Source organism: Nyctereutes procyonoides, unplaced genomic scaffold, assembly GCF_905146905.1.
Source record: "Nyctereutes procyonoides isolate TBG_1078 unplaced genomic scaffold, NYPRO_anot_genome, whole genome shotgun sequence".
Classification (NCBI taxonomy): domain Eukaryota; kingdom Metazoa; phylum Chordata; class Mammalia; order Carnivora; family Canidae; genus Nyctereutes; species Nyctereutes procyonoides.
The window spans coordinates 35,376,466-35,392,934 of record NW_026575046.1 but is presented as its reverse complement, the minus strand read 5'-3'; the positions used below and the strand labels follow the sequence as shown (position 1 = coordinate 35,392,934).

General features: G+C 49.6%; 1 protein-coding gene across 1 annotated transcript; it reads right to left on the bottom strand.

The window, feature by feature from the left end:
- Positions 1-2,599: 2,599 nt before the first annotated feature.
- On the bottom strand, positions 2,600-15,665 carry NIPAL4 (NIPA like domain containing 4). The gene is made up of 6 exons (XM_055325850.1): positions 15,571-15,665; positions 12,281-12,520; positions 9,371-9,427; positions 8,098-8,188; positions 5,768-5,928; positions 2,600-4,942 (listed from the first exon to the last, which is right to left on the bottom strand). Exons 1-6 carry the CDS (start codon positions 15,605-15,607, stop codon positions 4,314-4,316), a joined length of 1,215 nt encoding a protein of 404 aa, XP_055181825.1. The 5' UTR covers positions 15,608-15,665; the 3' UTR covers positions 2,600-4,313.
- Between the last annotated feature and the right edge of the window lie 804 nt (positions 15,666-16,469).

Genomic DNA, 16,469 nt, shown 5'->3' with positions numbered 1-16,469 from the left:
AGCTCAGCCTCCCTGGAAAGGGGCTGCTGCGGTGGGGTCCTGTGCAGACTCAGGCTGAGTGGGGGGCCAAGTTCAGAATTGGGTGGGGAGGAGAGGAGCCCGGCTAGAGCTGGGTGGAGGGAACCAGCACTTTGTTCAGATGGACAAAGGAGCTAGCACCTCCATCCCCCTGTCTCAGAGTTTTATCCCCGGTGCCTGGCTCCAGGTTGTGACTACTTGCCTGCCATGAGGTCCTTTTAGCCTTGCTTACTTCTCCCTGTAAAGACCCTTTTCTGCCGCAGCTCTGAGATGCTTGCAGATCTTACGGGATTGTGGGAACCCCTGCTGCATACTGCAGTAGCCCCTTGCTATCTCTTGCAATAGTCCTTTTGAATAAAACCTTCCCTCACCTATGTCCAAATTTGTTCTTATTTGGCCAAGGTTATGGAAGACTCGCATATTTTAAATTGGGGACCAGTTCTAAAGTTATGATTGTGTTGAATATGTGTATAACAGCTCTGCTGAACACCCAAGGGAATGCCAACTGGAAAGGTGCCCCATCCTTAGGGAAGCTTGCTAAGAGGGATTCTGCAGAATCCAAGCCAGTGTCCCCAAAGTCACCCTTCTGTGCATCCTCTCACACCATCCACTGTGTACGTACATGTCTGGGATCTAGGGCAATGTGAATTTTCTTTTTCTTTGGAGATTGTTCACGGAAAACAGATCCTCTTCTCTCTTGTCCACCTATTAATTGTTTACAATATTTGTACATCTATGCAAAATACTTGAATGGGCCATGGTGCCTTTTTTCCTTGTTTGTATTTAATTAAAATAAATTGTCATTTGAAATGTCTGGTTTGGCAGTTATTTTTGTTTGTTTTAATCTCCCACTGCACAGCCTGGATGGGATCCATCCCATGAGGACTCCTCAGAAGAGTTCCCACAAAAGACTGGCAGCCTGCCTGTCAGGCCATAGTGGAAGACCTGAAGCCACAGAAAAGCCCTGGGTTTTCCCGTGACCAGTCAAGATGGGGTGTTTGTCTTTGTACCTGGACATAGGCTGGTCTAGTTTAGTTAGGTCTTGGATCATGAAAGGCATGAATGATCCTGGGATTCTCTGCTATCAGAGAACCCAGGTGGAAAGGGCTACACTCTCATGTTTAGGAGACAGACGAGATCCTGTGTTCGCCTCCTCATCTTGCTAAGTAACATGCTCTTCTGAGTGGGGAGAGATGTGCTCAAGGTCTGTCGGGCTGGGTGGGCAGGTGCACAGCCACGGTTAGGGTTGGGTAGGCTTTCTGACTCCAGAGCCCTGTGTGATAATAGCTCACGACTATTAGTACCTTCCAGTCCACAATAGGACCCCACCCTCCTTCTCTCATTTGATCCCCTCTATTTTGAGGTTCTCTAATTGGGAATCATAATAACCATGAGAGGAGGTAACATTTACCCAGTATTTAACATGTGCTGGCATTGTATGCTTTCTTTATGTGAGTGATCAATCGTCACACAAGCCCTGAGAAGTCTTTGGTATCTGATTATATTTTTCTAACTTCTCAGGGGTTTTGAGATTGCTGAAGGGTATCAAAGGCATCAAACACAAATGCTTTGACTATAAAAATGCCTGCTCATGAAACTAGCCCCTACCCAAACACCCTTCATTTAAACTAGCCACTGTGTCTACCCTGCCAGCCAGTCTCTGGGCTGACAGTCCTTGATTGGTCAGCAACATATCACACAAAGCCTGGTCGGACAGACCTGGATCCAATCACAGCTCTGCTGCTTACTAGATGCGTGAGAGTGGATGAATTCCAGAACCCTGAGCCTCTTTTCACTACACAGTGGGAATACCTACCTCAAAAGTGTTGTGCTCATCGGTGAAATATTCCACATGAAAGCACCCACCTGTGCCTGGCACAAGCAAGTGCTCAGAAACTGCTGACTATGTTTAGTGTAGTTCTGCTGCACGTGCTGGGGTTTTATTAAGATCTGCTCTGGATTGAGAGCTGGCCACCAAGAGAATTTGGGCAAAGGAGGACTATAGGAACAGTATTGTTCCATATTCAATAAATGTTTTTATGAGTGCCAACTATGTGTTGGGCATTGAGAATAAGCAGCAAATAAAGACCAACTCCCATGGGGCTTATAACCAGACAGGGAAAATAGCGCAGATCACAAGAAAAGAAAAGAAAGTAATGCCAGACTTAGTTTAGTCCTTTGGTTCAAACTATATAGGCTTAGAGCCAGAGAGCAACTTTGATTCTTCCTGGCTGTGTCACCTTGGGCGATTACTTAACCTCCCTGAGACCCTTTCCGCATATATAAAATGGAGATTAAAAATGTATCTACCTTGGGGATTTGTGAGGACTTAAAGAATTCACAGGAAGCTCTAAGTACTGTGCCTGGTTCCCAGTACGGGGCCCAGGCATTGACCAGGGGTGAGTATCTTCAACTGATACTCCCAAAACAGCCTTTCCCACTGCAGTGAGGGTGTGGCTGTGAACACTACCATACGGACTCTCTTGGCAGCCGCATCCCTCCAGAGATCAGGGACCAACCCCCCAGCACCAGACAAACCAGTTTAATTGTTCCATGTCCAAGGAAGGCCAAGACACAAGTATCAAGTAAACATGCTCAGAGGTCTTTATTCTTGACCCTGCAGCCCACACTCTCAGGGCCCTTAGATTACTGCCATTCTCAAGATCCAACATGTTGCATTGATTTTAGTTACAGACAGAAATACACATTCATTAAAAACCAGGGATTTGAGGCTGGAGGTGCAAGAAGCCAGCCTGTCAGTCAGCCGGGCCTTTGGAGCGTCAAGGCCAGCAAGAGTCTGGCCCAGGTTTGGCTGTGCTTAGGGCGTGGAACACAGTTTAGGGGTTATAAGGGGAGGCTCTGCACCCACTTGGGGGCTGAGGACCAAGCCTTCTCTCTCTATAGATACACTGGCTCTCTTCCTTCCCTTCCAATGGTGTGTCTACCAACTCCCATATCCTGGAGCCAGAAAGAAGGCAGGAAGGAAATCATCTTTCTCCAGCTGCTCTTGTTTTTTGAATGCTTCTGGCCAATGTGAGGAGACTAAAAACAGTCCCCAAAACAGATGGTGTTGGAGCAGTCACGACCTGCTGTTTCTCAGGGTGTCGGGGACTTGGCGGCAATCTGATCAACAGCCAGAACTCCCCCTGCGCCAAGCTTACACCCCACTTGGTCACTGAAGTTCAGAGCTGATCCTACTGCTCAAGCCTCTAAGGCCATTACAGTCCAGAAACTACCCAGAGCCCTTTCCACCTGGGTTCTTGGTTGGGCACCAGAGTAAACACAGAAGTCAGCCCCAGGTTTCTAGAGGCCTATGGCTGCTTTCTGCCAAATCCTGACTCGGCTCCTCCTTCTCGCCATCTCCCCAGATCCTATTTTGGTTTACTCCTTGAGGAAAAGGAAAGTTCATTCTGCCAAATTCTAGCTTGACAGCCAGACTACTTTTAAAAGCACTGAAAATGCTGTTCTCTTTCCAGATAAATGAAACACTGGGTTGGACCAGCAGAGCATGGCTGTGGAGTATCTTTTGTTGTGTTCTTGTCATTTTGTTTTGAGTCCTAAGGTAATTGCCTGAATGTCCCAATGACGACTCCTTAGGATATAGAGAGAGACTGAAGGAGGTGGGGGATGGGAGTGGAGTGGACAAAAACTAAGATGGTGACCTCCAGGCTGGAGCGCTCCGGGAACGGGGCTGGTAGAAATGTTCCCTGAGACATCAGGTGGTTTTCACAGTAAGAAGGTCAGCTGAGGTCATGCTTTTGTCTCCAAAGAGGAAGTGGCAAAAGCAGCAAGACGTCCCACATTAATTGTTGGCTCTGGATGGGGAGGCATGATGAATTGCTCTCTGGGCCTCTGGGAGTGGGAAGCAGCTGCAGTTCATCCTTGGGCCGAGGAAGGGGATTCAGTCTCAGGAGAACTAGTGCTAGGGATTTCCTGACAACCAGCATCTCAGGGAAGTTCTTGGCCTGTGCTACATTCAACGGGTCAAATTCTCTCTTCTTCTCAACAACACGAAGATGGCGCTGAGGAAACAAGTGGGAAGGGAGGTCCAGGGGACCTGCTGGCACCAACAGAAAGTAGGGTATTTGGTCACTGAGGCTGTATCCATGAAGTTCTGCCGCCACCACTCACTGGGTAGGGATTTTCCTTCTGGAAACAGTGATGAGGTATAAACGAACATCTCAAGAGAAGAGAGCCCATTGGTAACAGTTGTGGTGAAAATGACCAGGTGCCTCTGAACTTGAGAGGTCAGGCTGTACCATAGAGCTCATCTCCTCATTCATATATTCCAAGCCTTAAGAATGGATTATAAATACTTTGGGCTTCTCTTCTGGTGATGGGGTGCTGGAAAGTTGTATATTATCCACAAGGACATTCTTGTCTTCTAGTCGAATGACGGTGGGCTCAGGGGTGGGAGATGGGGTTGGGTTTTTGTGCATGTGGGGCAAGCTGGTCTGGCTGATGTCCAGGTCTTTAAAAGCGTGAAGCATGAACACACCCAGAATGATGGTGACAAAGCCAGAGAGGGTGCCCACAATGTCCACTGCAGACATGCTGTACCATTCCTTGAAGAGGATGATGGAGGAGGTAACCACCACCGTGGTGAAGAAGACATAGTAGATGGGGAACACCAAGGAGGTATTAAAAATGTCTAGCGCCCTGTTGAGGAAGTTGACCTGAGTGCTGAGAGAAAGTGCCAGGATGAGGGACAGAATGTAGGGGAGGGGGTGCCGCACAACTGGCATCCCCTGGAAGAAGTTCTTTATGGTGATGCCCAGACCCTTGACAGCGGACACGGAGAAGGCCCCGATCACAGAGCAGATGATGATGTAAACGAGGATATTCCTTTGTCCATAGCGTGGGGCGATGACGAAGATCAGGATGAGGCACAGCACCAGCAGAAGCACAGCAAACACGATGTACCCTTCAGGAGGGGTGGAAAATAGATAATTGGAGCTGTAGAGGATGCAAGTAGTTTCTAGAGCCCTCCACCCACGGTAATGGGATATTAGCACTAAGGGTTTGGGCTCTGAAGTCAGACCTGAGTTCCAGTCCCACATGACAACTTCTTAATAATTCGGGCAGGGGATTAATTATACCACAAGACTTCCATTTCCTCATTTGTAAAACAGGGCTAATAAGAGGACCTTCCTCATAGATCTTTTTTGGGGGGATTAAATGAGATAATGCACGCTACAAAACTATGTCGTCCCCCCGCTCATCCCCAGTGTGATGGTGTTTGGACAGAGGCCCTTGGAAGGTGATTTAGGTCATGAGGGGGTGCCCCCATGAATGGGGTTAGTGTCCCTATAAAAGGGACCCCAGAGAGCTCCCCCACCCCTTTCACCAGGTGAGGACACTGAGAGAAGATGGCCATTTGCGAACCAAATCTACCAGGGCCTTGATCTTGGACTTCCTGGCCTCTAGAACTGTAAGAAGGAAAATTCTGTTGTTTATAAGCCACCCAGTCTATGGTACTCTGTTATAGCAGCCTGAATAGGCCAGGACAAGGCATAGAATGTATTTAGAACCACGCCTGGCCCATAATAAACACACGATAAATGGCATCAATCAATACACAGCAGGCTGGGAAGCCTGTGAGCTAACCCTAGGACCAGCCCCCCCCACCTCTCCTTCATGGGCTTTCTTCTCCTCCTGGTGGCAGCACCTGGCATGGTAGGCGCGCAGCTAGGCCTTCCCTGTGGCTCATGCCCCAGTGCCTGCCAGCTCACAGGGCCTTGGAGCCTACCTGTGTCTTTCATCTTGGCAGCCATCTCAACTACGGTGGCGACCTTCTCTTCCTCAGGGGCGTGTATCACCATCACTGTGCTGCCGGCCACACAGATCACACAGCCCAGCTTCCCCAGCAGATTCAGACTCTCTCCCAGGAAGTAGGAGGACAGGATGGCACTGCATGTGGAAATGGGAGAGAGGGATTAGCAGCCGTGCCTGCCCCAGTGTCCTGAAGGGGAAAGGGGGCTGAGCAAGCATTCATGGAGAAGAACAGGTCAGGACTCACTACACCCCCCCTCAAAGTGTCTGAAATAGAAACTTAATGATGGGAGGGTTCCAGCGTGTGCCGGAGGAATCGACTTCTTTCATTTTAGAGACAAAGAGCCTCCCTAAATAGAAGAGTCAGAAAAGCCCTTCAAGGCATTCTTGTCTAACTTCCCACCCGATGAGCACATCTTCCCTTAACATTATGAACAGATTGCTGTCAGGCTTGGCTTGTATACCTCTGATGGCAAGCAACTCACCCCTTCCCAAGGCAAGTGAATCTATTGTAGGCTTATTCTGGTCACCAAAAATATGACAACTTCTACTCATTATCCTATTCCTATTCCTTGAGTCATACAGAACACATCGATTCCTTCTTCCATTTGTATCCAATAATATAAACAACTATAATGACAATTATAGGCACTACATCTTGGGCATGTATTATGTACTAGGTATTATGCTACGAATTTTCTACTTATTATATTTCATTAACATCCCACAACTCTTCGAGAAGTAAAATATACTATCCCCATTTTATAGATGAGAAAACTGAGTCTTGTAGAAGTTAAAATAACTTGGCAAGGTTATACAACAGGTGAGGAGCAGGGCCAGGATTTTAGCTGAATTTCTGTCTAATTATAAAGCCTATGGGTTTTCCTCTATACCTCATTGAAAAGAATTCCTATGACTTCCCTGAGTTTTCTCTTTTCTGGCCCGAACACCTCCAGTTTCTTGCTAGTGATACCATTTTCATTCTCCTCACATTCTCAGATGAGGTGGCAGAGGTAGGGGAAGAAGGGAGGCAAATTGGGCAGGACAAGTATGCTCACAGGGCAGGTTTCTGTTTCTTTATAAAGGGAACATTAGCTTAGGGTAAAAAGCATTTGGCTGGGATCCCTGGGTGGTGCAGCGGTTTGGTGCCTGCCTTTGGCCCAGGGCGCGATCCTGGAGACCCAGGATCGGATCCCACATCGGGCTCCTGGTGCATGGAGCCTGCTTCTCCCTCTGCCTATGTCTCTGCCTCTCTCTCTCTCTCTCTCTGTGTGACTATCATAAATAAATAAAAATAAAAAAAAAATAAAAAAAAAAAAGCATTTGGCTGATCCAGGACTGAATTACGCCCCCAAAATTCTTGTTTAAGGTATCGAGAGAGAGGGGATTGATGTCCAAGCTCCTTTGACTGTCTTCCATCTCTCCTCTAAAACTACCACAAACATTTGCATTCAAGAGAGTCTGGGGACATTAGCCCAGGCTGAGGTCACATGATGGAGGATTTCCTACCTCTCCCAACTTCCTGGGAGTGGGGAATTTGTACATTAATCAGATATGTGATAGTGGTATCACAGCTTCATCAGCCAACTGTGTAATGTGAGTCATGGTTCTGTTTGGTTTTGATTGTGTAAATGTTACAAAATTGTCATCAAGAGGATAAAACAAAACAGGGAACTATGGGGGCTGGGTATGGTTGGCTGCAATATACCTAGGCTCCCAGGTTAAGCCAATAATCACAGCCAGCTTCAAATGGGGCTCCAAGACCCCCATAGAGGAACTATGCTCATAGTTCAAGAAGAATGGGGCAATGGGAAGCACACACATTTCGTTCTTGAAGCAATGCCTTCAGGTAGGGGTTATGAGCATCCCCACTGAGCAGATGGGGAAGTTGAGGCTTAGAGTAGTGAAGTGACTGGCCCATGGTAATATAGATACTAAGTGGCAGAGCTTAAGGTTAGAATTCAGGGAGCGCTGGTCTCCAGCTCGTGCTTCTCAACTTGCATGTTGTGTCCACTGAGACACCAAAAGACTGACATGAGACATTCAACATGGTGGCAGTGGAAGCCCTTCCATCCAGCTTGGGCTTGGTCTGCCCCGCTATTGGCCAGTCATTTGAGGGGATGCTAGAACAGGTGGCTGCAAACAATCCAAGGATCAGGGGCTCTGACCAGCACAGTGCCTCTCTCTGGGAGCTGGGACCAACTCAGGTCCCTGGTTGCAAGTGGCAGTTGACCCCACTTGCAGATCTAGCCCTCAACAAACTGAATATAGGAAGGAGGCAGAGACAGCGTGAGAGGTGACAACAACCTTATGAGGACACTCAGTGCTCCCAAAGGCGTGATGACTGTTGCAGGAGCAAATGCATAGGCCCCAAAGTTGGCGACTTCTCCAGCAGCCACTAGGAAATAAAGAGAGAAAACAGGCTAGTGTGGTTTCAATGAACCATCTGCAGCCCAAATTAACCTGGGCAGAGACAGCATCATTCCGTGATCAACCGTTCACAGAATCCCAGGCCAGCATTCCCTCAAGTCTTGATCCTTACTCTTTCCCCCTAGTGAATCTGGTCAGAAGGTGAGGTCCAGACCAGCCTGATCAAATCCTTCCATTTTAAAGATAGGCGAGTGAGACCTAGTGTCCAAGGTCACATGACAAGTTTGTGGAAGGATGCCTTCTTGTTCTTGAGGCATCCTGGCTTCTAGTTCAGGTCACAGTTGAGTGTACCTTGGGGACTGCCAATGTTTGGTCTGGATCTATAAGTTCTAGAAAGTGTTAATTACCAAATAAAGAAACATTTAGTTACTGATTCTCCAAGTAGCAGTTGGTCATGAGCCATCTGTCGCAGAGGAACTGTGTCTAGCCTAGACCGGTGGGCAGGTGGTGAGAAAGTATGACATTCCCAAGTAGCCGAATTCTCCACCTTTGAATTTCCAGTTTGCAGACTCCTCCTACAAGTGCATTTCCTGTCTCTGCTGTAGAGAATGACCTGGGTGTGCCCTTTGAAAGTAGAAGATGAATGTGATAGCCTTGGCTAGGACTGGGACCTGACTTATAAATAGAAAGCTGGCTAAATTTCCATTCAAAAGATTTAGGGTTTTGAAAGCCAGACAGGATGGGTGGAAAGCCAGGGAAATGTGTGAATGTGCAAATTTAAGGAAACCATAAGTGGCAGACCAGCCAGGTTCTAAGTGAGCCAACACATTGCCTGTGGCATGGGAAAACTGGCTGAGGAGACCCAGCCTCTACCATGTAGAAGTCCAACAGACTCCAACCGGCAGTGATGACTCTCTCCATGTCAAGGGAAGTTGAGAAATTACACCTTTATCATTAGCAGCTCTCTACAAACGCCGCTGGGAATACATGTTTCCTGGCTGAAGGACTGACCAACTTTGGGTGGAGAATGTGATCTGATACATACAGAAAATGCTCTGCCTGCAAAGATTGCCAAGGATTTCCCCCTTGAGAATCTGGGCCTCAGATTCACACTTTGTGCAATGAAGACAGAAAAAAACCCATCCACCTCTCCTTTCATCTCCACCTCTACCCTCAATGGGTCAGTGTCGTTAGGAAAGAACCCACTTACTGGTGAGGAATCCAGCCCACCACATCGCATCCTTCAGGTAGCCATACCCTCCGTCCACTGTAGAAAAGAATGGACACAAAGTTAGAGCTTGGCCATGCTTTCTCAGGCACCTTTCCTATGTCTACCTTCACTCCCTAATCTCGAAGGGTTCAATACATGTTCACTGTGGTTAGTCCTCTGGGCTTGGCTCTGGGTCCCTTCCTGGGTGAATTTATCCATTCTCAAAGTTTTAAATACCATCTTTACATGAGTGTCCTTATTTCATATATGTATACTGAGCCTTTCGACGTGCATCCGATTGCTTACTTGACATCTCCTGGATCTCTCACAGGCATCCCAAACTCTGTCCTGAATAGAACTCTTGATTCTAAATGCTCCCCACCCATCTACCAAATGAAACTCAGTAAGTGGCACCTCTATGCACCTCGTTGCTTAAGCCAGAAACCAGGAAACTACCCTTGACTCTCCTACTCCTCTACCTTCTGAATTCCATCCATCCTGCTGATTCCCTCTCCAAAGAGCATCTCACATGTGTCCACTCCACTACCATCTCGCCTCCCCGATTCCAAGGCACAACCACCTCTGGCCCAGTGTGAGGCAATAGCCTCCTATGGTTCATCTGGTTACACTCTCATCATCCCTTTATAACCCATTTCCTCATAGCAACCAATGGTCTCTTAAGAATGTAAATCATATTGTTACTCCTCAGTTTGTAGCAGGCCAATGGCTTCCAAATACTCTTGGGATAAAGACCAAAATCCTCAATAAGCCAGTTCATAGTTTTGACCTTGTTCATGTTTCCAAAGGCATCTCTTGCCATACTTGTCATTACTATCTAGCCACTCAGGCTTTCTTTTAGTTCCTCCAAAATGATGAGCTCTTTTTGGCCTCAGGACCCTTGCATGTGCTTTTCTGTGTTGGGAAAAGTCTTCTTAACAATATTTACTTCTATCTACACTCTCTACGGGACTTTGCTTGAATGTTGCTTCCCCTGAAATGCCCTCCCTGACTCCCTGTCTCTGTTATTTCCCCCTTGGGATTCTCTTTCATCACACCCAAATCTTCTCCTTCATGACACTCATTTATAATTTGAGTTAATGTATTTATTTTCTGGCATTTCTCCCACTAAAATGGAGGCAGTATGAGGCCTGGAATTGTGTTTGCTTGGTTCACACGGTAGACTTTCAAACACTTGTCCAGAGGTAAAGGACAGAGCAGAAAAGACCATTGATCCTGACTTCCTCCCTGCTCCTCCCAGCTCTCCATTTAGGGGGCACCTGGCTCTAGAGCTGGGTATCCAACTGTCTGCTTGGCCCTCCACTTAGATTAACAGTAGTGCCGATACTCGTGCTGACTCTGTCCCAAGCCTCTTGGTAAACATACTACCTATCTTCTCAATAATCCTAATGGCTGGAACTGTTCAGAACCCCATTTTACAGATGAGGAGACTGAGACACTTCCCCTGTCCAGGATCACATCACCAGGAATTAAAGAGCTGGAATTGGAACCTGGGGAGTGTGCTTCCAAAGCAGTGTCCCACAGAACACTAAACTGAACACGTCCCAACTTGAACCATCATCTTCCTATAAACCTGCTCGTCCTGAATTTTTCATCTCTGAAAACAGCACCATCATCTCCTCAGTTGCTCAAGTGAGAAAGCTGAGTCAGTCTCGCCTCTGTCTCTACCCTCCCCTTGGAGCCAGTCAACACCAAGCCCAGTAAGTTCTACCTTCGAAGGCTATCTCTGGACTCCCCACTGTCTCCATTCCCACTGCAACTCCCCTGGCCCAAGTTCTGCTGTCTCTCTTCCCTAACTGGTCTCCTAGGTGACAGTCTTGTCCCCTAATCCATTGCCCACTCAGCAACCAGGAATCTTTTCAGATCCTAAATTGAACTATGTCTTTCTCCTGTGTAAAACCTTTGTCACTTACAATTGCACCCAAACCCTGTGGCGCAGCTCCTAAGACCCTTCGAGATCTGGCCCCTCCCCCAACTCTTTCCACTGCCCTGTGCTCCAACCAGCCTGAACTCTTTCAGCTTCACTCATGCTCTCTCACCTCTGGGCCTTTGCACATGCTGTTCTTTCTGCCTGGAACACCACATCTTCCTCTTTTCCCCTTCATCTTGCCATCTCATTGTTTAAGTCCCACCTTCCAGATCACCTCTTATAGAAAAGCTCCCCTAACCTTCCAAGCCTGGGCATTACATGCACTCCAAATATTCCCAAAGCGTTCTGTATTTTCCCCATGATAGACAGCACATCACCCATTCTGGGACAATTGCCTGTTGACTCTCCTACGTGATCAATGCCCCCATGGGACACTGTGTCCCCAGGTCCAGCATGGACCTGGCATACAACAGGTATACAGTAAATGATAATTAAATGAACAAATTCTTTTACATGATTCCTTTTCTTCAGAATGGGCTCATAGATATATACCTTATTTCCAAACAAACAAATCCCTTGTGGACAGTGACTCAATAATTCATTTGTAGCCTGTAAGGGGGCTCCATCTGAGAGGCTGTGAGGGCACACTGGTGTGTGACAATGTCCTGGTCAGAGGTGTTTGCATTCCCATTTTGCAGGAAAGTTGGGACTTGCCTATAATGACACAGCTTGTAAGAAAAAGAACGGGACTAGATCTGGGGTTTTTGATTCTTAGCCCTGAGACTTTTCCTCATCTGTATCCCCAATTAACTGATCTTAAAGTTCTCCAGAAATGTTGGATTTTAAAAGAAGGTCTCCTGTTGGTGGATTGGATTCCCAGTGGGGTTGACAAGGAGCCTTTTGTGACCATGTAGGCCAGGCTCTCCAGCTGCTGCAGAGGCCCCCTGTAAAGGAGGTTCATGGAGCTGGCTGGGGGCTCAGCCTCCTAGCACCCCATGCCCACCTTCCCTGCCAGGACCTACCAGCCCGTGTGGCCCCGGAGGCCACCAGTCGCTGAAGGCCTTTCTTCTTGAGGATGACGCTGCTGCCAATGAGGAAGCTGGACAAGAAGGCCAGGCCCAGGCCAATGTAGAAGCTATAGTTCTCCCTGAACCTCTCCTTCCAGGTGTGAGAGGTGACATTGCTGGGCACCGGGGGGCTGAGGTCACCGACGATCTGGCACAGGACTTGTTGGGAGGAGCAGTATAGGCTGATCAGGGAACCTGGATGGGAAGACCATGATAAGAGAGTCATGCTGGAGGCATCTGCATGCTTGCAAAATATTGGAATTGGCTAGTGTTTCAGATCCCATACTTTAGTGGCAGTGGGCCTCTGTCTGCAATGGGCCTCAGCCCAACAATAACAGAGATTCACGGGGTGCTTACCCCAGGCTAGGGGTTTCATTTGCATGAACTCATCCAATTTTTATAACCATCTGTCAGATAAGTGCCATCTTGAATTCTCATTTCATAGATGAGACATAGAGGTCATGAAAGGTCAGGCACCTTGCCTAAGAACACAGACTGTCTGACTCCAGAACTCCAGCACATAACCACTAAGGTGTACCGATGCTCCAGACACCAAGAAGGCTCCTCCAAGTTCTCAGGCATCACCGAATCCAACCTCCCACATTTCCCAGGAATCCCCTCCCAGCCCCTGGACCTCCAACAGCTCAGGATCACACAGGGATTTTCCCCTCCAAGAGGCCTCTTCACTTCCATATCCCTACCTCCAGCCTTAGTGGACACTCCTGACGTTAACATGAAGGAGTGAGGCTAGAGAGCCCACAGCCCCTTCCAGGCCTGAAGATAACTAAATATAAGCAGACTGTTGGTTAGAACTGACCATTTCTGGGTCTTATTCTAAGATCTCTGGTGCCCATGGTCTGTGGCTGGGGCCTCTTTGAAGCCTCAGACGGATCGGTGTCCCTATGACGCCATGTAGAATCTTCTTTAGTTTGCTTTCCAAGTTCTAGAGATCCTGAGAGTCAGAATCAGCCCTCATGCCCCAGAACCTGCCAACCCTTGCTGGCTCTTCTGGGCACAAACACCAAGGACCATAGGACAGACTTGGGTCTGAGGGGCAGATCCTCAGCCAGAGGAGTTAAGTGGCTCAAGTTCAGTAAAGCACCATAAAGCACAGCCAATTATCCCCCATAGCCAGGACTCACATGATCCTCTACTCTCAGGCTTTCCATGAGCATTTCTGTCATGGAAATGGCACAGTGATCATGTGCAGGGTTTTAGTTGAAGAAACTGGGGCCCTAGTACATTTGGTGAGCTGAACAAGACTGCACTGGTGTCAAACGGGAAGCCAAACTGTTCCCAAGTCCATGTGACGCCAAAGGCCTGCTCTTCACTGCTACACACAACCCACGGAGCAGGCAGCAAGGGTGGGGGTGGGGTGGGTGGTTCATCTGGCCTCTTGCGGGTTGTTACAAATTCTGAATTCATTATCAACATTTAAAATTGAATTTTCCATGAAAACTCAGCTTTTGAGCTGCCTCCATTGACCTTATCAAGTTCACCTTCCCAGAGCCAACAACTGATTGCAGCTGAGAGTGGTTGCCGCCTGAGGACAGGCTCTTTGAAATTCCCCCAAAGTCCGTACCTGGGTCCCTTCATCCATTTTGGTTATGTGCTCAGCCCCTGTAGGCATTTGAGTTTGTGAAAACCTTCTGATTTTTCTCAAAATGTGGGTCACAAAACTACAGGCTCCTGTGCCAGGGATGTACGCCTGGGCCAGGCACTTCTCCTCAGACCAGTTAGAACTACAGGCCACTACAGCACTAGGTGTGCCCCAAAGTCCACGGTCATGCAGCTCTGGCACTGGCGTATCTGGATCAGAGAGTGGCATCTTGGTGGAATAGAGTCAGGGCAATGTTGACCCTTCTTCTATGGCACAGAAGCTCAGAACGATGGTGCTGGGAGAATCCCGAGAAGACAGCCTGCCTAACTCTCTTACTTGCGGGCAGGAGAACTGAGGCCCTGAGAAGGGGAAGGACTTCTTTGAGTCTCACAAAAACCCAGCAGCAGAGCTGGACCTGGAACCCACCAGGGGCCATCCATGTGTCTTTTGCAATGGGAGATGTCTCTTCCTGACACCTGTGTCACGATCAAGAAAGGGTAAGACAAAAAGCCATTGCCAACCCTAATCAGATTTGGTCTAACCTCTCACAGCTGTTCTTCAGTTCAGACAGTCGAGCCTGGGGAGTTCCCTGAACTCAGGAAATGAGCCAGAGCTAGGACATGGGCCAAGGAAGGTGACTCCCAAGAGGAAGGCCAATCCCATTCCCACCCCCTTCACCTGCCATCCTGAAGGTGCATCTCCAGAGGTGGAGCCAAACAGTGAGCTTGCCTGTTTTGGGGAGGCCTGAGGCACCCAAGGGCGCAGCACCCTCCCCTGAATTGAGTTTTCCCATGAAGACAAAAAGAAAAGGAGAGCGGGATGGTGGCCAAAGAAAATCCAATTCCGAGGAGGATGCTCATTAGACAAATGGGTGTTGGGCCCGGTGAGCCCCACTTCTGTTCCAGAATATGCGAGGACCAGGGCATGAATTCTTCCCCAGGGGAAGGTGAGGCTGAAAATGGACTGCATTGTTGGACATCAAAGCCAGCCAACACCCAAAGAGCCGGCTTTGAACACTTCACTAGAGAAAAGAAGTTCGAGAAACAAGGCTATCTGATCAGCCGCTCAATTTTAAGAGGGAGTAGCGAAGTGGAGACGTACCAAGAGAAAGCATAGCGGCGGGGGTTCGGGGTTTAGAGTCCGACCTAGTTTTATGTTCCACTTCCCCCACTGCAGGAGCTTGAGCAAATTAGCAGGCTTTTCAGAACCCCGGTTTCTTTCTCTCCAGAAAGGAGGCAGCAAGGTAATAATACCCACCTGCCCTCTAGAGTTAAGGGTTAAGTGAGATAATGTAGGTAAAGGGCCCAGTCTACCACCCGGGGCCTGGTAGGAATCCGTCCAGTAAAGCTCCGGGTCCTTGCTTATCCGGGGTGCGTGGGTTTGGGGGGGTGAGGCTCTGCGCCCCCTCCCTCATCTTCGGCGGGCCCCAGGCGGCAGCCGGACCTGGGCAGGTGCTTGAACCTGCAGCAACTGTACAGAAGGAAGAGCCGGGGAGCCCCCTCCGGCTGCCCCGCCCCCCTCCGCGCGCTGTCCCCCTGCGGCGCAATCCCCCTCAGCTGCCCGGCTCCAGGTTGGGGGAAGGGGCCAGAACCCCGCTCCTCGCCGGGACCCGCCCGCCCCCGCCCGCCCCCGCCCCCGCACGCACCGTTCTGGCAGCTGGCGTTGCCCGCGGGCCGCTCCATGGGCCCCGCGCGCCGGCCCCCGCGCCGCCGCCTGCGCCCCTGCGCCCCGGCTCCCCGGCTCCCCGGCGCCCCGGCTCCCGAGCAGGTGGCCGCGACCCGCCCCGCGTGCGAGAAGCTGCCGGGTCGGCCCCAGGGGTGGAGAGAATGACGCGCCCCGGAGGGGACGGTCCCCGGGGAGGAGTCACCCCGCGTCCTGGACGACTCCCCGGGCCGGGGGCCCCGCGCTCGAGATGCCCGCAGAGGGGCGCGCGGCTCCTCCGGGGTGCGGAGGCTGCGGGTCTCCCCAGGGCCCCGGCGAGGGCGCGGGGCTCCCGGCGCCGCCCCTCCGCCTCGAGGGACTGCACCAGCTGCGCGGGCCACAGGGCTGCGTCCCGAGGTGGCAGAGGGGGACATTGCCTGGCCGAGGCGCGGTGGGAACCTGGGGGCCGATTGCAGCCCTTGGGGGGGGCGCGGTCCGGGCCCCTGGTGCTTTCCCGCCCGCCTGCCTTCCTGGCCTCCTACTTCCCTGCCCGCCTTGTTCATTCCTTCAACGCAGATCTGATGTGTGCGACACATGCACACAGACACTTGGTAGGCGCTGAATAAACGGCCGAGTACCTGTATGCGCAATGAATGGATGACAGAAGTTTGGCAAATTGAATGAGAGAAGTAAATTTCTCCTTCCAAGCGATTGGAGACCCAAAGGAGTCAGATATACTCTCTGTCCCTGGAGAACCTTATATATTAATGAGAAAAGCAAAATAGGATCTACTATCTAGAAGCGGGTGTCTTCCAAATCACCCTGAAAAAAAAAAAAACTAGTTATGGAAAGTATAGTTACTACTATGGGTAATAGTAAAAATAAATTAGGGAAACACTGTGA